At 41.8% G+C, this 24,224-nt stretch overlaps 1 protein-coding gene across 1 annotated transcript in view; it reads right to left on the reverse strand.

Moving 5' to 3' along the window:
• The window catches only part of Ku80 (X-ray repair cross-complementing protein 5 Ku80), a 126,940-nt gene that overhangs the window by 47,820 nt on the left and 54,896 nt on the right, over nucleotides 1–24,224 (reverse strand). Inside the window, exons 9-10 of the mRNA XM_071693529.1 lie at nucleotides 18,180–18,319; nucleotides 7,978–8,115 (exon numbers count right to left, since the gene is read on the reverse strand). Coding sequence (XP_071549630.1) covers nucleotides 7,978–8,115; nucleotides 18,180–18,319 — 278 coding nt within the window. The remainder of the gene's footprint in view (nucleotides 1–7,977; nucleotides 8,116–18,179; nucleotides 18,320–24,224) is intronic.

Genomic DNA, 24,224 nt, shown 5'->3' on the forward strand with positions numbered 1-24,224 from the left:
GCTGACTCTAATGTAACATAACAATAAAAACCTTGTTTGGAGGCATTAATGGTTGTATTTTTCATGTTTTAAGCTTTGTTCTACCTTTAATAACATAGCAATATATATATGTGGAATGAGCTGGCAAGACTAGGGGTCAGGCAATGTTTACATAGGGTTTTCTCTCAGGGCTCAATTTCAGTTTTCCGGCATATTCTGTGGTCGGGCAATGGCCAGGTCCCAAGGTTGCGTGATTACAGAGGTTAAACCTGTATTATAAAGAAAGAATACAAATGATTGGTAGATGTATAAAAGAAAACTGCAGGAGATCAAGAGGAAGGTGCAGGGGGTGAAAAAGAGGGCAGGTAAGAGCTTGGGTAAGAGAGTATCATTAAACTTTAATGAGAATATAAAGATGCTTTAGAAGGAGGTAAATAATCTTTTAAATTCTCATCAATTACTGGCCTGTATTATCATTTGTCCAGTCCATTAAATCCAAAATCCATTATATTGACATCCATTGAATCGAGGGTATATTGTATATGGTGTGGGAGGAAAACTGCTACAATCAAAGAGAAGTTTTTATCATAGGTGTAAGACTTGTTTACGAGTAGGAAGATAGGACAGTGAATGGTTCCAAGCGAAGGATGCTCTGCGGCAGGGTTGTGTGATGTCACCATATTTGTTTAATTCTTTCATGGATGGGGGTGGAGGGAGGTGAACACAAGAGTCCTGGGGAGAAGGGCGAGTAAGCAGTCTGTAGGAGATACGAGGGCCTGGGAAATGAGTCATTTGTTATTTGATGAACAGCATTGGTGAAAGATTTAAGTGAGAAGCTGCAGAAGTTGGTAACTGAGTTTGGAAGAATGTGTGAAATGAGAAAGATGAGAGTGAATGTTAGTAAAAGCAAGGTTATTAAGTTTAGCAGGGTTGAGGGACTGGTAAGCTAGATTATGAAGTTTACCAGGGTTGAGGGACTGGTTAGTTGTGATATGAGTTTGGGTGGAGAAAAACTGGAGAAAAAGAAGTGGTTTAAATACCTGGAAGTGGTTATGGCAGCAAATGGAATCATGGAAGTGAGTCATAGGGTGGGAAAGAAGGCAAAGGTTCAGGGAGTACTGGAGAATATGTGGAAAGAGAGAGAACAATATCTGGGAGAGCAAAAACCAGTATTTTTGCAGGGATAGTGTTGGATATGAAATGTCTGAGGGCAATTTTGGTGATAGGTACTTTGATCGAGTAAGTAATGAGAGGCTAAGAGAAATGTGTGGTAATAAAAAGAATGTGGTTGAGAGAGCAAGTGTGCTGAAATGGTTTGGACATGTACAGAGAATAAGCGAGGAAAGGCTGACAATGAGGATATATGTGTCATAAGTGAAGGAAACAAGGAGAACAGGGAGACTGAATGATGGAGTGAAAAAAATTCTGAGCTACTGGGGCCTGAATATGTATGAAGGTGAAAAGCATGCAGAGGATAAATTGGAGAGATGTGGTATAACAGAGTAAATGTGCTGTCAATGGACAGAACCAGAGCATGTGAAGCATGCGAAGTAAACCACTGAAAGCTCTGTGAGACCTGGTTGTGGCTAGGGAGTTGTGCTTTCATTGCATTATACATGACAACTAGAAAATGAATGTGAACAGAGGTGGCTTTTCTCTGTCTGTATCTGACACTACCCTACTAATGCGCAAAATGGTGATCATGTATGAAACAAATAAACATATGTGAGGTTAAATGAAGAAAAATTGGAGGAAGTGAAATGTCTTAAATACCTAGGAGAGGCATGGCAGCAAATGGAACCATGGAAGCAGAAATGTCATAGGTTGGGGGAGGGGGTGAAGGTTCTCAGAGTACTGAAAAATGTGTAGAAAGAAAAAGGGCAAAAATACGTATGCTTGAAGGAATAGTAGTTCCAACAATATCATATGGATGCCAGGCATGGGGTATAGATAAGGCTGTGAGCAAAGGGGTCAACGTGTTGAAAATCAAATGTTTGAGGACAATATGTGGTGTGAGGTGGTTTGATTAGGTAATGAAAGGTGAAGACTGAGGTGTGGTAATTAAAAGTGTGGTTGAGAGAGCAGAAGAAGGAGAGATGAAATGGCTAGGACATATGGACAGAATGAGTCAGGAAAAACTGACAAAGAGGGTATATGTGTCAGATGTGGAGGCAACATGGAGAAAGGGAGGATGGAGATGGAAAGATGAGGAAAAAATATTTTGAGCAAATGAGGCCTGAGCATACATGAGGGTGAAAAGTGTGTCCAGGACTGAGTAAACTGGAATGCTGTGGTATAATGGAATAGATGTGCTGTCAATAGGCTGAACCAGGGCATATGAAGCATCCAGGGTGGTTAGGTTATGCGTCAGATGTGGAGGCAACATGGAGAATGGGAGGATGGAGATGGAAAGATGAGGAAAAAATATTTTAAGCAAATGAGGCCTGAACATACATGAGGGTGAAAAGTGTGTATGGGACTGAGTAAACTGGAATGCTGTGGTATAATGGAATAGATGTGCTATCAATGGGCTGAACCAGGGCATATGAAGCATCCAGGGTGGTCTGTGGGGCATGGGTGTGGGCAGGGGGCTATTAACTTTATCAACTCCATCAACTTTATCATAAGCCTTCTCCAGATCCATAAATGCTACATACAGATCCATTTGCTTTTCTAAGTATTTCTCACATACATTCTTCAAAGCAAACACCTGATCCACACATCCTCTACCACTTCTAAAACCACACTGCTCTTCCCCAGTCTGATGCTCTGTACATGCCTTCACCCTCTCAATCAACACCCTCCCATATAATTTCCCAGGAATACTCAACGAACTTATACCTCTGTAATTTGAGCACTCACTTTTATCCCCTTTGCCTTTGTACGATGGCACTATGCAGGCATTCCGCCAATCCTCAGGCACCTCACCATGAGTCATACATACATTAAATAACCTTACCAACCAGTCAACAATACAGTCACCCCCTTTTTTAATAAATTCCACTGCAATACCATCCAAACCCGCTGCCTTGCCGGCTTTCATCTTCCGCAAAGCTTTTACTACCTCTTCTCTGTTTACCAAATCATTCTCCCTAACCCTCTCACTCTGCACACCAGCTCGACCAAAACACCCTGTATCTGCCACTCTATCATCAAACACATTCAACAAACCTTCAAAATACTCACTCCATTTCCTTCTCACATCACCAATACTTGTAATCACATCCCCATTAGCCCCCTTCACTGAAGTTCTCATTTGTTCCCTTGTCTTACGCACTTTATTTACCTCCTTCCAGAACATCTTTTTATTCTCCCTAAAATTTAATGATACTCTCTCACCCCAACTCTCATTTGCCCTCTTTTTCACCTCTTGCACCTTTCTCTTGACCTCCTGCCTCTTTCTTTTATACATCTCCAAGTCATTTGCATTATTTCCCTGCAAAAATCATCCAAATGCCTCTCTTCTCTCTTTCACTAATAATCTTACTTCATCCCACCACTCACTACCCTTTCTAATCTGCCCAACTCCCACGCTTCTCATGCCACAAGCATCTTTTGCACAAGCCAATAGTGCTTCCCTAAATACATCCCATTCCTCTCCCACTCCCCTTACGTCCTTTGTTCTCACCTTTTTCTATTCTGTACTCGGTCTCTCCTGGTACTTCTTCACACAAGCCTCCTTCCCAAGCTCACTTACTCTCACCACTCTTTTCACCCCAACATTCTCTCTTCTTTTCTGAAAACCTCTGCAAATCTTCACCTTCGCCTCCACAAGATAATGATCAGACATCCCTCCAGTTGTATCTCTCGGCACATTAACATCCAAAAGTCTTTAACACGTAATCCAATAATGCTCTCTGGCCATTTCTCCTACTTACATACATATACTTATGTATATCTCTCTTTCTAAACCAGGTATTCCCAAGTGTTTGAAAGAAGAAAGTTAAGAGTAAATGTGAATAAGAGCAAGGTTATCAGGTACAGTAGGGTTGAGGGTCAAGTCAATTGGGAGGTAAGTTTGAATGGAGAAAAACTGGAGGAAGTAAAGTGTTTTAGATATCTGGGAGTGGATCTGGCAGCGGATGGAACCATGGAAGCGGAAGTGAATCATAGGGTGGGGGAGGGGGAGAAAATCCTGGGAGCCTTGAAGAATGTTTGGAAGTTGAGAACATTATCTCGGAAAGCAAAAAAATGGCTATGTAATGTAAAAATGGCTAAGTAATGTAAGGGTAAGAAAGATGTGTGGAAAAAAAAAAAGAGCGTGGTTGTGAGAGCAAAAGAGGGTGTTTTGAAATGGTTTGGGCAAATGGAGAATATGAGTGAGGAAAGATTGACCAAGAGGATATATGTGTCGGAGGTGGAGGGAACGAGGAGAAGTGGGAGGCCAAATTGGAGGTGGAAAGATGGAGTGAAAGAGATTTTGAGTGATCGGGGCCTGAACATCCAGGAGGGTGAAAGGCGGGCAAGGAATAGAGTGAATTGGATCGATGTGGTATACCGGGGTCGACGTGCTGTCAATGGATTGAATCAGGGCATGTGAGGTGGCTGAGGTAAACCATGGAAAGTTCTGTGGGGCCTGGATGTGGAAAAGGAGCTGTGATTTCGGGCATTATTACATGACAGCTAGAGATTGAGTGTGAACGAATGGGGCCTTTGTTGTCTTTTCCTAGCGCTACCTCGCACACATGTTGGGGGAGGGGGATGTTATTCCATGTGTGACGAGGTGGCGATGGGAATAAATAAAGGCAGACAGTATGAATTATGTACATGTGTATATATGTATATGTCTGTGTGTGTATATATATGTGTGTACATTGAGATGTATAGGTATGTATATTTGCGTGTGTGGACGTGTATGTATATATATGTGTATGAGGGTGGGTTGGGCTATTTCTTTCGTCTGTTTCCGTGCGCTACCTCGCAAACGCGGGAGACAGCAACAAAGTAAAATGAATAAATAAATATATATATTCCCAATCACCATTCCTTTTTCAGCACATAAATCTACATCCTCTTCACCATTTCCATTTACAACACTGAACATGTACACCAATTATTCCCTCAACTGCCACATTACTCACCTTTGCATTCAAATCATCCATCACTATAACCTGGTCTCGTGCATCAAAACTACTAACACACTCACTCAGCTGCTCCCAAAACACTTGCCTCTCACGATCTTTCTTCTCATGCCCAGGTGCATATGCACTAATAATCACCCATCTCTCTCCATCCACTTTCAGTTTTACTCATATCAATCTAGAGTTTACTTTCTTACACACTCTATCACATACTCCCACCACTCCTGTTTCAGGAGTAGTGTTACTCCTTCCCTTGCTCTTGTCCTCTCACTAACCCCTGACTTTACTCCCAAGACATTCCCAAACCACTCTTCCCCTTTACCTTTGAGCTTCGTTTCAATCAGAGCCAAAACATCCAGGTTCCTTTCCTCAAACATACTACCTATCTCTCCTTTTTTCTCATCTTGGTTACATCCACACACATTTAGACACCCCAATCTGAGCCTTCAAGGAGGATGAGCACTCCCCACATGACTCCTTCTTCTGTTTCCCCTTTTAGAAAGTTGAAATACAAGGAGGGGAGGGTTTCCAGCCCCCCCCGCTCCTGTCCCCATTAGTCACCTTCTACGACACATGAGGAATGCGTGGGAAGTATTCTTTCTCCCCTATCCCCAGGGATGAAAGTTCAAAATACTAACTCATATAATAGTTTAAATTTTTTTTTTTTTTTTCCGCTGTCTCCCGCGTTTGCGAGGTAGCACAAGGAAACAGACGAAAGAAATGGCCCAACCCACCCCCATACACATGTATATACATATGTCCACACACGCAAATATACATACCTACACAGCTTTCCATGGTTTACCCCAGACGCTTCACATGCCTTGATTCAATCCACTGACAGCACGTCAACCCCGGTATACCACATCGCTCCAATTCACTCTATTCCTTGCCCTCCTTTCACCCTCCTGCATGTTCAGGCCCCGATCACACAAAATCTTTTTCACTCCAACTTTCCACCTCCAATTTGGTCTCCCTCTTCTCCTCGTTCCCTCCACCTCCGACACATATATCCTCTTGGTCAATCTTTCCTCACTCATTCTCTCCATGTGCCCAAACCATTTCAAAACACCCTCTTCTGCTCTCTCAACCACGCTCTTTTTATTTCCACACATCTCTCTTACCCTTACGTTACTTACTCGATCAAACCACCTCACACCACACGTCCTCAAACATCTCATTTCCAGCACATCCATCCTCCTGCGCACAACTCTATCCATAGCCCACGCCTTGCAACCATACAACATTGTTGGAACCACTATTCCTTCAAACATACCCATTTTTGCTTTCTGAGATAATGTTCTCGACTTCCACACATTCTTCAAGGCTCCCAGGATTTTCGCCCCCTCCCCCACCCTATGATCCACTTCCGCTTCCATGGTTCCATCGCTGCTAGATCCACTCCCAGATATCTAAAACACTTCACTTCCTCCAGTTTTTCTCCATTCAAACTCACCTCCCAATTGACTTGACCCTCAACCCTACTGTACCTAATAACCTTGCTCTTATTCACATTTACTCTTAACTTTCTTCTTCCACACACTTTACCAAACTCAGTCACCAGCTTCTGCAGTTTCTCACATGAATCAGCCACCAGCGCTGTATCATCAGCGAACAACAACTGACTCACTTCCCAAGCTCTCTCATCCCCAACAGACTTCATACTTGCCCCTCTTTCCAAAACTCTTGCATTCACCTCCCTAACAACCCCATCCATAAACAAATTAAACAACCATGGAGACATCACACACCCCTGCCGCAAACCTACATTCACTGAGAACCAATCACTAGTTTAAAATACTAACTCATATAATAATTGGTTTGGGTTTGTCCCTCTCTTTCAGTACCTTTACAATTTTCATAAGTTGATGAAAATAAGTGGAGTGAGGTGGTTTGATTGAGTAAGTAATGAAAGAGTAAGAGAGATGTGTGGAAATAAAATGAGTGAGGAGAGGTTGATAAGGAGTATATGTGTGTCAGAAGTGGAGAGAAGAAGAAGCAGGAGACCAAATTGGAGGTGGGAGGATGGAGTGAAAAAGATTTTGAGCAATCAGGGCCTGAACATGCAGGAAGGTGAAAGGCATGCAAGGAACAGAGTGAATCGGAACAATGTGGTATACTGGAGTTGATGTGCTATCAGTGGACTGAACCAGGGCATGTAAAATGTATGAAGTAAACCATGGAAAGGTCTGTGGGGCCTAGTTGTGGATAGGGAGCTGTGGTTTCAAAGGAATAAATGAAAACTTCATACCATGGAAGTACTTTGCGTAAGGGAGAGGTATGGAAGAAGTTGAACTTGCTTGATGAATCAACTTAGCATGTTAAGTGTAGCATGTTAAGTGGAAATACAAGCTGCTGAAATCCATGTTTCAGTTTAACACACTTGGCAGGGGTTAAGGATATTTATCAAAATTGGAATCATTGCTAATGATGAAAGACAGATACACCGATAACTCCTATCTGAAATATAATAACATCTTAAAACCCCATAACCTTATCTATGGGTCTCCTGCAGCTTTAACACTGCACTCTATGCATGAGCAGGGAAATAATGGACTACTGTGGAACAAAGGTACTGTATGAGACTGTATTAATTTCAATCCAATGATGATATTATGGCCTCTCTGAAAGTGACTTATTGCTCATAAGGTAATCACTTGTAGGCTGGAGTCTAGTAACATAAGTTCTGAGAAGCTAATATGATGACATTTACTATCAGACAAAGGACAGATTCATTTCTTCCCATGCCCTAATGGTGGTATATAGATCCCTGTTCCTTCATATATGTCACTAGTAGTCTTGGCATAGAAAAGGCAATTTGGTATAAGTAATTTCTAAATAGTGTCTTTCTTATCAAGAAACTATCACAGATTTTCTTGTGAAATTCAATAATACTCATGACAAAGGAAACCATTACCTCATAATTTGCAGTAATATCAGGAAATAGTGCCCCCATGACAGGATTTGAATTCTTATTGTAAATCCTTCTTGTGACAGCAACCATATCCAATTCTTCTAATGCCTGAATCATTGAAGAAAGAGCTACTGCTGCAGCCTGTAATCATATAAAGCTGTTGGGTAAATCTCATATCTTTCATACTCTACAAATCAATAAATCAATATTCATTATTTCTTTTTTCAACTACAAAACAAGAAAGCATTATGGAGGTGTTATGAATGGAAATGGTCAAGAGCTTGTGAAATTGTGCACTGAAAAATGACTGGTGATTGCAAGAACCTGGCTTAAAAACAGGGATTTACACAAGTATACGTATGTCAGTGAACATTAACAGATTATGCATCAACTGACAGGCAAGCAAAAGAGAGACCTTAGGAAGTAAACGTGCTAAGAGGGGCAGCTGTTGGGATGTCTGATCATTATCTTGTGGAGGTAAGGGTCAAAATGTGTAAAGGTTTTTAAAGAGATGTGCTAAGGTTTTCGAAAAAGAGGAAACAATGTCAAGAAGAAAGTGGTGGGATTGAGCAAGCTTGGAAAGTAGAACTGTGTGAAGAAATATCAGGTGAGACTGAGTATAGAAAGGCAAAAGGTGTCAGCAAATGAAAAAAGGGAGTGGGTGGGGAATGGGATGTATTTAGTAGAGCAGTAATGAAATGTGTAGGAGGTGCATGTGGCATGTGAAAGGTGGAAGGTGGAGAAATTAGAAAGGGTAGTGAGTGACGGGATGAAGAAGCTGCAAGTGAAAGACAAAAGGGAGGCATTTGGTCATTATTTTCGGAGAAGGAATGCAAATGATTAGGAAATATATAAATGAAAGTGGCAGGGGGTCAAAGGAAAGGTACAGGGGTTGAAAAAGATGGCAAATGAGAGTTGGAGTGAGCAAAATATCAGTAAATTTAAAGAGAATATGATGATGTATAGAAAGGAGGTAAATAATGTGCAAAAGACAAGATAGCAAATAGGAACATTGGTGAAGGTGGCAAAAGGGGAAGTGATAAAATGTAGTGATGAAGTGAGGAGGAAATGGAGTGTGTATTTCTGAAGGATTATTAAATACGTCTTATAACAGAGTGACAGATGTAGGCTGTTTTGGTCAGGGTGGTATGTGAAGTGAGAGAGTTAAACAGAGTGTTTAGTGAAAAGAGAAGAGGTGATGAAAGCCTTGCAGAAGATAAGATGTGGCAAGATGGCTACAATGCATGGTAGTGCAATTGAATTTATTAAGACAAGGGGTGACTGTGATGCTGATTGGTTGGTGCCTGAGAACTGAAGGAATGCACGTACAGTGCCACTGTATAAAGATAAGGGGAATAAAGGCAAGTGTCTAAACTACTGAGGTATAAGTTTGTTGAGTATACCTGGTAAGTTGTATGGGAGGGTACTAATTGAGAGTGTGAAGACATGTACAGAGCATCAGTCTGGAGAGGAACAGTATGCTTTCAGCAGTAGATGAGTAGATTAGGTGTTTGCTTTAAAGAATGTGAGAAATATTTAAAAAAAAAAAAAAATGGATTTGTATATTGGATTTATAGATCTGGAGAAGGCACATGAGAAGGTTTATAAAGATGCTTTGAGGATGGGAGGAAACCTGCTAGAATCAGTGAAAAGTTCTTAACAACAGTGTCAGGACTGTGTAAGAGTTGGAAGAGAGGAGAATGAAGGCTGGTCTGTAGCAGGGGTGTGTGATGTCATTATGGTTGTTCAATTTGTTTATGGATGGGGTAGTGAGGGAGGTAAATGCAAGAGTCTTGGAGAGAGGGGCAAGTATGCAGTCTGTGGGGGATGAGAGGGCCATGGAAGTGAGTCAATTGTTGTTTGCTGATGATACAGCAATAGTGGTATATTCAAGCGAGAAACTGTAGAAGTTGGTGAATGAGTCTGGAAGACTGCGTGAAATGAGACAGTTGATAGTGAATATGAATAAAAGGAAGGTTATTAGGTTTAGCGGGGTTGAGGGGCAAGTTAGTTGGGGTGAGAGTTTGAATGGAGAAAAATTGGAGAAAGTGAAATGTTTCAGATATCTGGGAGTGGACATAGTGGCACATGATACCATGGAAGCAGAAGTGAGTTATAGGGTGGGGGAGCATGAAGAATATGTGGAAAGAGAGAACATTATCTGGGAGGGCAAAAATGGGTAAGTCTGAAGGAATAGCAGTTCAAATGATATCATATGAATGCAAAGCATGGGCTATAGATATGGTTGGGCAGAGGAGGGTGGATGTGTTGAAAATGAAATGTATCAGGACAATATATGGCGTACGGTGGTTTGATCACCTAAGTGATAAAAGAGTAAGAAAATGGAGTGGTAATAACAACAGTATAGTTGAGAGAGCTGAAGAGTGTGTTTTGAAATGGTTTGGACACATGGAAAGAACAAGTAAGGAGAGGTTAACAAAGAAGATAAAGGAGTCATAAGTGAAGGGGACAAGTTAACTGGGGAGACCAAAAGAGAGACAGTAGAATGGAGCGAAAAAGATTTTGAGCAACTGGAGCATGATCATGCAGGACAAAAGTTCCTGTACAGGATAGAGTAAACTGGAACACTGTGTTGTACTGGGGTCAACATGACGTCAATGGACTGAACTAGTACGTGAAGCAGCTGGGGAAATCATGGAAAGGTCTGTTAGGCCTAGCTATGGATAGGGGGCTGTGGTTTCGGTGTATAAAACATGACACTTAAGAATGGATGAAAGTGGATACAGCATTTCTTCATATGTTCCTGGCAATACCTCACTAATGCAAAAATGGCAGACAAGTATCAGAGAAAAAAAATCCTCTGAAAAAGACTGTAGTTTAGAGGGTGGATTTAGCTAAGAATAAGAAAATCAGAGGGAATCATATTATTTCAAAAAGTGATTAAATAATTTTTTCTTTACTAAGACGCTATGGCTATAAAATTTAAAAGGTATGTGATTAGGGCCTCACATCCATACAACATCACTGGGTCTACTATACTTTCAACCATACCCATTTTTCTACATAACCTCTCTTTTCACATATTCCTCGCTGCTCCCAGAACCTTTGCACCCTCATCCAACCCATGACTCTCTTCCACTTCCATGGTTCCATTCACTGCCACGTCCACTCCCAGGTAACTAAAACACCACTTCTTCCAAATTTTCTTCATTCAAATTCACACCCCAACCTACTGTTCCTATGCCCTGCGAAACCTGATAGTATTGCTTTCATTCATATTTACTCTCAACTCTCTCCTTTTACACACTCTCCCAAATTCAGCCACCTTCTGCAGTTTCTTGTTCAAACCTGCCAACAGTGTTGTGTCTACAGCAAACCACCATCAACTCACTTCCCAAGCCCCTTCACTCAATACAGACTACATACTCACCCCTCTCTCCAAGACCCTTACATTTACCTCCCTTAACACAACCATTAACAAACAAACTAAGCAGCCACGGTGACATTACACAACCCTGCCTCAAAACAACTTTACTTGGAACCATTCACTTCTCACTGCTTCCAGTAGCTTTCCTTGCACACCATATATTTTGAAGACTTTCCACAAGGCAATTCTATCAACCCTATCATATGCTTTCTCTAGATCCATAAATGCCACAATTCTTCCCTGAGTACTTCTCCCATATACTCTTCAAATCAAACACCTGATCCACACAACCTCTACCACTACTGAGATCACACTATTCCTCCCCAATCTGATGCTCTGTGCATATCTTCACCTTCACAAACACCAGGTACAAGCTTATACTTCTGTAGTTCGATAACTTAAATTTGACCCCTTTGCCATTATACATGCATTCTGCCAATCCTCAGGCAACTTACCATGATTTATATAATGAAAATCCTATCCAGCCAAACAACATTTCAATTATACCTTTTGTTCAGTATTTCAACTGCAATACCATTCCCTCCAGCCACCTTGCCAACTTTCATCACACACAAGACTTTCACCACCTCTTCTCTCTTCACCGAACCACATTCCACGACTTTCACTTGACATACATCTCTGACTCAAACAGCCTATGTCTGCCAACCTATCAATAAACATTTACCAAACCTTTATAATACTCACTCCATTTCCTCCTCCACCTCATCCCCACTGTTACCGCTTCCCCATTTGCCCCTTTCACTGATGTTCCCATTTTTCTCTTGTTCTTCTCACACTACTAACATCTTATTCTCCCTGAGGTTTGCTGACTATCACTCATCCCAACTTTAATATGCCCTCTTTCTCAGCCTGACCCATGTTGCTTTCTCTTGTATACCTCCCAAGTACTTACACTCCTTCCCTTAAAGTAACATCCATACACCTCTCTTGTCTCTTTCACAAACAACTTTACTTTGTCAATCCACCACTCACTACCCTTTCTCACCCACCCACCTCCCACCTTCATGTCACACACTTCTCTTGCACAGCAAGCAGGTCTACCCTAGGTATCTCCCCTTCCTCACTAACTCCCCTTGCTTCACTTACTATCACCTTTTGCCATTCTACATCCAATCTCTTGGAATTTCTTCACACATTTCTTTTTCAATTCCACTTATTTTGACCTTCCTATTCTCATTCACATCATTTCTTCTTTTCCAAGAACCCCAACAAATCTTCACCTTTGCCTCTACCACGTCATAGTCAGACATCCCAAAGGCTGCCCCTCTCAACATATCCATACCTAAGACTCTCTCTTTTACATGCCTATTAATGCATATGTGAGCTAATAATGCCCTCTTACCATCTTTCCTACTCAACCAAGTATACTTATGCATGTCCCTCTTTTTAAATCAGGTATTCCCAATCACCAGTCCTTTTTCAGCACAGAACTCCAAAAGCTGTTCCATTTCTATTCTTTTTTTTCATTTCTTTCATACTTGATCACCATTTTCAACATTAGAGAAGTAGCAACAGGAACTGACAAAAAAAAGTCACATTCAATCACATCCATGCACCGAAACCATAGCTCCCTATCCATAACCAGGCTCCACATATTTTTCCATGGTTTACCCCAGATGCTTCACATGCCCTGGTTCAGTCTATTGACAACACATCGACCCCAGTATACACAATTAACTTTATCCCATGCATGCCTTTTACACTTTTGCATGTCCAGGCCCCAATTGCTCAAAATCTTTTTCACTCTATTCTTCCATCTCCAATTTGGTCTCCCTTTTCTCCTTGTTCCCTCCTCTTCTGACACATGCATCCTCTTTGTCAACCTTTCCCCCCACTCACCCTGTCCATGAGTCCAAATCATCCCAGTAAACCCCCTTCCGCTCTCCCAACCATACTCCCCCCCCATTAACAAACATCTCTCCTACCTTTTTATCAATTACTCAATCAAACCACTTGTCAACACACACTGTCCTCAAACATTTCATTTCCAACATATACAACCTCCTCCACACAACCCAAGCCTTGCATCCACACAATATTGCTGGGACCACAATACCCCCAAACATACCCATTTTTGCCCTCCCAGACAATGATCTCTCCTTCCACACATTCTTCAGTGCTACCAGAATCTTCATCCCCTCCCTAACCCTATGACTTACTTCCACTTCCATGGTTCCATTCGTTGCCATGTCAACTTCTAGATATCTATTTCTATTCATGTCACTGAATACCTCATGTTCCCAATCATAACCTCAATTGCCACTTTACTTACTAGTGCATTTACATCACCCGACACTAATACCTGACTCTATCATCGCAACTATTGATTCACTTGGCTGCTCCCAAAACACTTACCTCTCATCCTTCTCTTTATGGCCAGGTGCATAGGCACAAATGATCACACATCTCTCACAACCCACTATTAATTGTACCAAAAAAAGCAAAAATGGGTATGCTTGAAGGAACAGTGGTTCCAACAATGTTATATGGTTGCGAGACGTGGGCTATAGATAGAGTTGTACAGAGGAGGGTGGATGTGCTATAAACGAGATGTTTGAGGACAATATGTGGTGTGAGGTGGTTCGACTGAGTAAATAATGATAGGGTAAGAGAGATGTGTGGTAATAAAAAGAGTGTGTTTTGAGAGAGCAGAAAAGGGTGTTTTGAAATGGTTTGGTCACATGGAGAGAATGAGCGAGGAAAGAGTGACAAAGAGGATATATGTGTCCAAGGTGGAGGGAACGAGGAGAAGGGGAAGACCAAATTGGAAGTGGAAAGATGGAGTAAAAAAGATTTTGAGTGATCGGGGCCTGAACATGCAGCAGGGCATGCAAGGAATAGAGTGAATTGGAACGATGTGGTATACTGGGATTGATGTGCTGTCAATGGATTGAACCAAGGCATGTGAGACGTCTGGGGTAAACCATGGAAAGTTTTGTGGCGCCTGGATGTGAAAAGGGAGCTGAGGTTTCAGTGCATTATACATAACAGCTAGAGATTGAGTGTGAACAAACGTGGTCTTTGTTGTCTCTTCCTAATGCTACCTCGCGCACATGCAGGGGTTGTCATTTCGTGTAGCAGGGTGGCGACGGAAATGAATAAGGGCAGACAGTATGAATTATGCACATGTGTATATATGTATATGTGCGTGTGTGGACGTGTATGTATATACATGTGTATGTGGGAGGGTTGGGCCATTCTTTCGTCTGTTTCCTTGTGCTACCTCGCCAACGCTGGAGACAGCGACAAAGTAGGGAAAATGATTTGGTAAACAGAGAAGAGGTAGTAAAAGCTTTGCGGAAGATGAAAGCCGGCAAGGCAGCAGGTTTGGATGGTATTGCAGTGGAATTTATTAAAAAAGGGGGTGACTGTATTGTTGACTGGTTGGTAAGGTTATTTAATGTATGTATGACTCATGGTGAGGTGCCTGAGGATTGGCGGAATGCGTGCATAGTGCCACTGTACAAAGGCAAAGGGGATAAGAGTGAGTGCTCAAATTACAGAGGTATAAGTTTGTTGAGTATTCCTGGTAAATTATATGGGAGGATATTGATTGAGAGGGTGAAGGCATGTACAGAGCATCAGATTGGGGAAGAGCAATGTGGTTTCAGAAGTGGTAGAGGATGTGTGGATCAGGTGTTTGCTTTGAAGAATGTATGTGAGAAATACTTAGAAAAGCAAATGGATTTGTATGTAGCATTTATGGATCTGGAGAAGGCATATGATAGAGTTGATAGAGATGCTCTGTGGAAGGTATTAAGAATATATGGTGTGGGAGGCAAGTTGTTAGAAGCAGTGAAAAGTTTTTATCGAGGATGTAAGGCATGTGTACGTGTAGGAAGAGAGGAAAGTGATTGGTTCTCAGTGAATGTAGGTTTGCGGCAGGGGTGTGTGATGTCTCCATGGTTGTTTAATTTGTTTATGGATGGGGTGGTTAGGGAGGTGAATGCAAGAGTTTTGGAAAGAGGGGCAAGTATGAAGTCTGTTGGGGATGAGAGAGCTTGGGAAGTGAGTCAGTTGTTGTTCGCTGATGATACAGCGCTGGTGGCTGATTCATGTGAGAAACTGCAGAAGCTGGTGACTGAGTTTGGTAAAGTGTGTGAAAGAAGAAAGTTAAGAGTAAATGTGAATAAGAGCAAGGTTATTAGGTACAGTAGGGTTGAGGGTCAAGTCAATTGGGAGGTGAGTTTGAATGGAGAAAAATTGGAGGAAGTGAAGTGTTTTAGATATCTGGGAGTGGATCTGGCAGCGGATGGAACCATGGAAGCGGAAGTGGATCATAGGGTGGGGGAGGGGGCGAAAATTCTGGGAGCCTTGAAGAATGTGTGGAAGTCGAGAACATTATCTCGGAAAGCAAAAATGGGTATGTTTGAAGGAATAGTGGTTCCAACAATGTTGTATGGTTGCGAAGCGTGGGCTATGGATAGAGTTGTGCGCAGGAGGATAGATGTGCTGGAAATGAGATGTTTGAGGACAATGTGTGGTGTGAGGTGGTTTGATCGAGTAAGTAACGTAAGGGTAAGAGAGATGTGTGGAAATAAAAAGAGCGTGGTTGAGAGAGCAGAAGAGGGTGTTTTGAAATGGTTCGGGCACATGGAGAGAATGAGTGAGGAAAGATTGACCAAAAGAATATATGTGTCGGAGGTGGAGGGAACGGGGAGAAGAGGGAGACCAAATTGGAGGTGGAAAGATGGAGTGAAAAAGATTTTGTGTGATCAGGGCCTGAACATGCAGGAGGGTGAAAGGAGGGCAAGGAATAGAGTGAATTGGAGCGATGTGGTATACCGGGGTTGACGTGCTGTCAGTGGATTGAATCAAGGCATGTGAAGCGTCTGGGGTAAACCATGGAAAGCTGTGTAGGTATGTGTATTTGCGTGTGTGGACGTATGTATATACATGTGTATGGGGGTGGGTTGGGCCATTTCTTTCGTCTGTTTCCTTGCGCTACCTCGCAAACGCGGGAGACAGCGACAAAGCAAAAAAAAAAATACATTAGTCTGGAAATCAATTCCCTACACTTTCACACATTTCTGCACCTCCTGCTTGATCAGTAGTGTTACCCCTTGCCTTTACACCAGCCCTTGACTTTATACTAAAGCATTCCCAAACTATTTTTCATCTTAACCCTTGAACATTGTTTCACTCACAGCCATAACATACAGGATCCCCTACTCAAACAAACTACCAAGGAGGTGTCCAGTCATCCTCTCCTACCCATCTTAGTTGCCTTATATGACTTGCAAGGAATTCAGAGGATGAAGACCTAACCTAAATGCTTATATTACCAGCTATATCAATATCATCAACCCTTGTTTTATCAACATACAATAAAATTCTGTTTCAACAGACTTTCTAATAAAACTTTCCCAATAAGATGGTTATCTTCTTTCAATAATCTTTTGAAGTTTCAGATATTCACTTGCTTCTCAAATCTCTGATATCAGTATCCTTTTCAAAACCCCTGCTGAAACTACTCAAAATCAAAATTATTATAATCTTGCCATATTCAGTCTATCTAACAGTACTCAACTTTTAATTCTTACCCAGAGATAGTACCCCGACTTCTTTCCAGAGGCTCCCGCAGCCCATGGTTATACTATTTCTGGGAACAGGAGAATGTGGACTCCTTTGAAAAGAGTTCTCTGGCAAAACTCTAATCCCAGTCTCACCCAACAGGAATTGTCACCTGTGATGCAACCTCACGCAGGGAGAGTCCTGTACTCTACTGTCCCTCTTGAACACATCCTCCTTATTCTTTTTTATATATTACATTTTCAATAAATGTTTATAATATGGAAGGTTTTCCAGATGTTGGAAAGGTGCTACAATTACAGCCCTTCCAAAAAAGAAACTTGTTACTAGTATGGGTGAGTTATGCCCCTTGTCATTAACTCCCAGTTTGGAAAACTGCTTGAAAGCTTTGTTGCACAACTAGCCCACTGACAGCAAGTCGACCTAAGCATGCCAAATCGTTCCAATTCACCCTAATCAACGCATGCCTTTTACCCTCCTGCATGTTCAGGCCCCAATCACCCAAAAATTTTTTCACTTCACCCTTCCATCTTCAATTTGGTCTCCCCATTCTCATTCTTCCCTCCACTTCTGACATACTTCCAAAGCCAAATGCCACAAAGTAATCAAGCTATACAGCACCTTGTTGAGCACTTTCTGGTCAAGCTAATGGTAGAGGAACACAAGCTGCCATTTTTCTGGAGCAAAAACCAATGAAATAAATACAGAAGAAAGAAAGTGAACCAACACTTGAGACGAAAGGCAAGTGGATCAAGTTCTGAATTTAACCTAGGAGAGTTTATAGGTCAGACCATGTTCAACTCAACTCTGTCAAGTAAAGATGCAGAGCTAGAACCATCTCAAATGTGATAGCATACAAGGATGGATCAATCCTTTGCAAAAATGAAGCAAATGTTTGGAAGTAATTTTGACAACTAACAGGAATCCCATTTTCTTGAAGACTGACTTAGCTATTTCTATAACGTCGGGTTTCAAAGATATAGTGGATGTTACAATAACACAAAAGCATGTTCACTGTGTCAAGATGTAGACTTAAAGAACTGTCAAAGACAGAGGAAAGTTGAGAGGAAGTTTTGAGTGAAATAGAGGCCGAAACTACAGAAGGGACTGTGGGGCATGATGGTGGGTAGGGGACTGGTTTTGGTGCATTATACATGAAATCTAGATGCAAGCAAATGACACCATTTCTTTTCCCCTGTTCATGACTCGCTAACATGGAAAACAGCGATCAAGCAAAAAAAAATCCATCCATTTCTCCACTTACCTCATCCCCCTCTCGAGCACTAATAATTAAAACTTGGTCTCCAGCACGTCTCTGATGAGACACATTTGATGAACTGGTAAATCCTACTATGCTGAGGCTGCGAGGGCTGTTCGACTGGTACTTCATCTGAGCATCCTCATCTGGTGCAAGAAAAACAAATCAAATAATAACATTATGATTCTAGTAAACAGAAATACCTACCTTCATTATGAAAATTTTTCATCAACATTTTTATCCATCAAATGTAACCAAACACTTAGGAGAATTATGTTTTAAAGGATGTTTACTATGATAGAACTAATGTGCCCTTTATCAAAATTTTCAAAACATTTATATATTATACTTTGTCGTTGTCTCCTGCATTAGCGAGGCAGTGCAAGGAAATCAGACGAAAGAATGGCCCAACCCTTACACATACACATGTATATACATATGTGTCCACACACACACACATATACATACCTATACATCTCAACGTATACATATATATACACACACAGACATATACATATATACACATGTACATAATTCATACTGTCTGCCCTTATTCATTCCCGTCACCACCCCGCCACACATGAAATGAAAACCCTCCTCCCCTCACATGTGCACGAGGTAGCACTAGGAAAAGACAACAAAGGCCACATTCGTTCACACTCAGTCCCTAGTTGTCATGTATAATGCATCGAAACCACAGCTCCCTTTCCACATCCAGGCCCCACAGAACTTTCCATGGTTTAACCCAGATGCTTCACATCCCCTGGTTCAATCCATTGACAGCACGTCGACCCCAGTATCCCACATCGTTCCAATTCACTCTATTCCTTGCACGCTTTTTACCCTCCTGCATGTTCAGGCCCCGATCACTCAAAATCTTTTCCACTCCATCTTTCCACCTCTAATTTGGTCTCCCACTTCTCGTTCCCTCCACCTCTGGCACATATATCCTCTTGGTCAATTTTTCCTCACTCATTTTCTCCATGTGACCAAACCATTTCAAAACACCCTCTTCTGCTCTCTCAACCACACTCTTTTTATTACCACACATCTCTCTTACCCTTTCATTACTTACTCAATCAAACCACCTCACACCACATATTGTCCTCAAACATCTCATTTCCAGCACATCCACCCTCCTCCACACATCTCTCTTACCCTTTCATTACTTACTCAATCAAACCACCTCACACCACATATTGTCCTCAAACATCTCATTTCCAGCACATCCACCCTCCTCCACACAACTCTATCTGTAGCCCACGCCTTGCAACCATATAACATTGTTGGAACCACTATTCCTTCAAACATACCCATTTTTGCTTTCCAAGATAACATTCTCGACTTCCACACATTTTTCAATGCTCCCAGAACTTTCGCCCCCTCCCCCACCCTATGACTTACTTCCACTTCCATGGTTCCATCCGCTGCCAAATCCACTCCCAGATATCTAAAACACTTCACTTCCTCCAGTTTTTCTCCATTCAAACTTACCTCCCAATTGACTTGACCCTCAACCCAACTGTATCTAATAACCTTGCTCTTATTCACATAATCTCTCAGCTTTCTTCTTTCACACACTTTACCAAACTCAGTCACCAGCTTCTGCAGTTTCTCATCCGAATCAGCCACCAGTGCTGTATCATCAGCGAACAACAACTGACTCACTTCCCAAGCTCTCTCATCCACAACAGACTGCATACTTGCCCCTCTCTCCAAAACACTTGCATTCATCTCCCTAACAATCCCATCCATAAACAAATCAAACAACCATGGAGACATCAAGCACCCCTGCTGCAAACTGATATTCACTAAGAACCAATCACTTTCCTCTCTTCCTACACATAAACATGCCTTACATTCTCAACAAAAACTTTTCACTGCTTCTAACAACTTACCTCCTACACCATATATTCTTAATACCTTCTACAGGGCATCTCTATCAACTCTATCATATGCCTTCTCCAGAGCCATAAATGCTACATACAAATCCATTTGCTTTTCTAAATATTTCTCACATACATTTCTCAAGGCAAACACCTGGTCCACATATCCTTTACCACTTCTGAAACCAAACTGCTCTTCCCCAATCTGATGCTCTGGACATGCCTTCAACCTCTCAATCAATACCCTCCCATGAAATTTCCCAGGAATACTCAACAAACTTATACCTCTGTAATTTGAGCACTCACTCTTATCCCCTATCCCTGGGGATAAGGGAGAAAGAATACTTCCCACGCATTCCTCACGTGTCGTAGTGGGCAACTAAAGGGGACGGGAGCGGGGGGCTAGAAACCCTCCCCTCCTTGTATTTTAACTTTCTAAAAGGGGAAACAGAAGGAGTCAAGCAGGGAGTGCTCATCCTCCTCAAAGGCTCAGATTGGGGTGTCTAAATGTGTGTGGATGTAACCAAGATGAGAAAAAAGGAGAGGAGAGATAGGTAGTATGTTTGAGGAAAGGAACCTGGATGTTTTGGCTCTGAGTGAAACAAAGCTCAAGGGTAAAGGGGAAGAGTGGTTTGGGAATGTCTTGGGAGTAAAGTCAGGAGTTAGTGAGAGGACAAGAGCAAGAGAAGGAGTAGCACTACTGAAATAGGAGTGGTGGGAGTATGTGATAGAGTGATGAAAGTAAACTCTAGATTGATATGGGTAAAACTGAAAGTTGATGGAAAGAGATGGGTGATTATTGGTGCATATGCACCTGGGCATGAGAAGAAAGATCATGAGAGGCAAGTGTTTTGGGAGCAGCTGAGTGAGTGTGTTAGTAGTTTTGATGCACGAGACCAGGTTATAGTGGTGGATGATTTGAATGCAAAGGTGAGTAATGTGGCAGTTGAGGGAATAATTGGTGTACATAGGGTGTTCAGTGTTGTAAATGGTAATGGTGAAGAGCTTGTAGATCTATTTATTTATTTATTTATTTTGCTTTGTCGCTGTCTCCCGCATTTGCGAGGTAGCGCAAGGAAACAGACGAAAGAAATGGCCCAACCCACCCCCATACACATGCATATACATACACGTCCACACACGCAAATATACATACCAATACATCTCAATGTACACATATATATACACACACAGACACATACATATATACCCATGCCCACAATTCACACTGTCTGCCTTTATTCATTCCCATCACCACCTCGCCACACATGGAATACCATCCCCCTCCCCCCTCATGAGTGCGAGGTAGTACTAGGACTGGTGATTGGGAATACCTGGTTTAAAAAGAGAGATATACGTAAGTACACGTATGTAAGTAGGAGAGATGGCCAGAGAGCATTATTGGATTATGCATTAATTGATAGGCACACGAAAGAGAGACTTTTGGATGTTAATGTGCTGAGAGGTGCAACTGGAGGGATGTCTGATCATTATCTTGTGGAGGTGAAGGTGAAGATCTGTAGAGGTTTTCAGAAAAGAAGAGAGAATGTTGGGGTAAAGAGAGTGGTGAGAGTAAGTGAGCTTGGGAAGGAGACTTGTGTAAGGAAGTACCAGGAGAGACTGAGTACAGAATGGAAAAAGGTGAGAACAAAGGATGTAAGGGACGTGGGGGAGGAATGGGATGTATTTAGGGAAGCAGTGATGGCTTGTGCAAAAGATGCGTGTGGCATGAGAAGTGTGGGAGGTGGGCAGATTAGAAAGGGTAGTGTGTCAGGGGATGAAGAAGTAAGATTATTAGTGAAAGAGAAGAGAGAGGCATTTAGATGATTTTTGCAGAGAAATAATGCAAATGACTGGGAGATGTATAAAAAAAAAAAAAGAGGCAGGAGGTCAAGAGAAAGGTACAAGAAGCGAAAAAGATGGCAAATGAGAGTAGAGTGAGAGAGTATCATTAAATTTTAGGGAGAATAAAAAGATGTTCTGCAAGGAGGTAAATAAAGTGCATAGGACAAGGGAACAAATGGGAACATCAGTGAAGGGGGCTAATGGGGAGGTGATAACAAGTAGTGGTGATGTGAGAAGGAGATGGAGTGAGTATTTTGAAGGTTTGTTGAATGTGTTTGATGATAGAATGGGAGATATGGGACGTTTTGGTCGAGGTGGTGTGCAAAGTGAGAGGGTTAGGGAGAATTATTTGGTAAACTGAGAAGAGGCAGTAAAAGCTTTGCGGAAGATGAAAGCCGGCAAGGCAGCGGGTTTGGATGGTATTGCAGTGGAATTTATTAAAAAAGGGGGTGACTGTATTGTATGACTCATGGTGAGGTGCCTGAGAACTGGCGGAATTTTCAAAACATATATCTCTATAATCCTACCGCAACACTGACAAGAACTCTAGAGAATACTGCTCAGAGTGGAAATGAAAAATAAATACAAAAATCCTAAAAGCTTGACTTGAAGATGAGTCATTCGGACAGCCCAATGACATAAAAGTGGAACAGGCTACAGAATACAAGTGCAGGGGCTTATAGCAGACAGAGGTATGAAGGGCAATAATGAGGTTGAAGGTATGAAAAGCACCTGGAGCAGATGGGATTATGGCTGAAATGCTGAAGTATGAAGGAGAAAGTGTGATAAGAGTGGATGCATCTTAAATGTAATTTAGCATGAAAACAGAAGGTTGTGCCTAAGTAATGGGTGAAAGCTATTATTGTTCCATTATTCACAGGAAAACAAGTGAAGGATGTATGTAAGAATTTTAGGGGAATAAGTATGTTCAATATTTCAGGAAAAGTGTATGCAACAATATCAACTGACAGAGTGATGGAAGTGACTGAATGCAGAATAAGTGAAGAGCAAGTGGGTTTTAGGAAAGATAGGGGATGTGTTGATCAGATTTTTGTAATAAAGGTGATCGTGGAAAAGTATTTAGTGAAAGGTAAGAAGTTGTATGCAGCTTTTATGGATCTGGAGAAAGTGTAAGACAGAGCAGAGTGGAATACTTTGTGGGATGTGTTAAGGATATATGGTATAGGGGAAAAACTGTTGGACAGTGTAAAAGCCTTCTATAGAGGAGTAAATGCATGTGTAAGAAAGGAAGGAGAGCTGAGCAAAAGTTTTGAGATACCTGTACATGTGAGGCAGGGCTGTGTGATGTCACTATGGCTATCTAATATATATACAGATGGAGTAATAAGAGAGAAGAAAGCAAAACTAGGGAAAGGGATGCAGAGATGGAGCATGGCGGTGAGGTATGGTGGTTAGCGGCAAGCCTGTTTGCAGATGATACTGTGTGTGTTGTTTGTGGAGAGTGAAGAAGAGTTACAGAAGATTGTAAGTGTGTTTTATGATGTGTGTAAGCATAGGAGATTGAAGGTAAATGCAAGCAAAAGTAAAGCAATGGTGTTTGGAAGGAAACAGAGTGAAAGTATAGATTTCGTAAAACCATACAGAGTGAAAGAAGAAAGTCTACTAAATTGTGCTGTAGATATGGGGGGGAAAAAGATTGGAAGAGGTGAGGGTATTTAAGTATCTGGAAGCCATCTTGGGTAAGTGTGGTGATATGGAAGGAGAGATAAGGGAGAGAGCAGTAGAGTAGAAGAGTCATTGGGTCTCTTAACAGAATACGAAGGGTAGAGGTGTAAATATGGATATGAAAGGAGGATTAAGGGACAGCACATGCCTTCCAACCCTGACCTATGCAGCCGAAACATGGATGTGGAATGAGAAATGGTGGTCAAGAATCCAGGCTGTAGTAATGAGTTATTGAAAAGAGCATGTGGTGTGACTTCATGGAATGAAGAAAGAAATGAAAAGGCATACGAGAGATGTGGTATGGCAAGGAATGCAAAGGGAATAAAATGTGGAATGGTAGAATGGGTGAAACATAATACTTTGAGGTGGTTTAGGCATGTAGAAAGAACGCAAGAACGGGAGTTTACAGGGAGAGTGTATGATAGTACAATTAAAGGCATTCATGTGAGTGGAAGACTACCTGTGACATGGTCAAGTAGGGTGGAGGAATAATGGAGGGAGAGAAACAGTGGAAGAATGCATGGAATGATGCATGTGAAGGAGCCACTGAAGGACAGGAATTAGTGGATACTCTTTGGCCGTTGCCATCCCTTAATGACAGTTCCCAGAGGGAACAGGCATCAGAGATATAGTT

This window comes from Panulirus ornatus, chromosome 55, assembly GCF_036320965.1.
Source record: "Panulirus ornatus isolate Po-2019 chromosome 55, ASM3632096v1, whole genome shotgun sequence".
Lineage (NCBI taxonomy): Eukaryota > Metazoa > Arthropoda > Malacostraca > Decapoda > Palinuridae > Panulirus > Panulirus ornatus.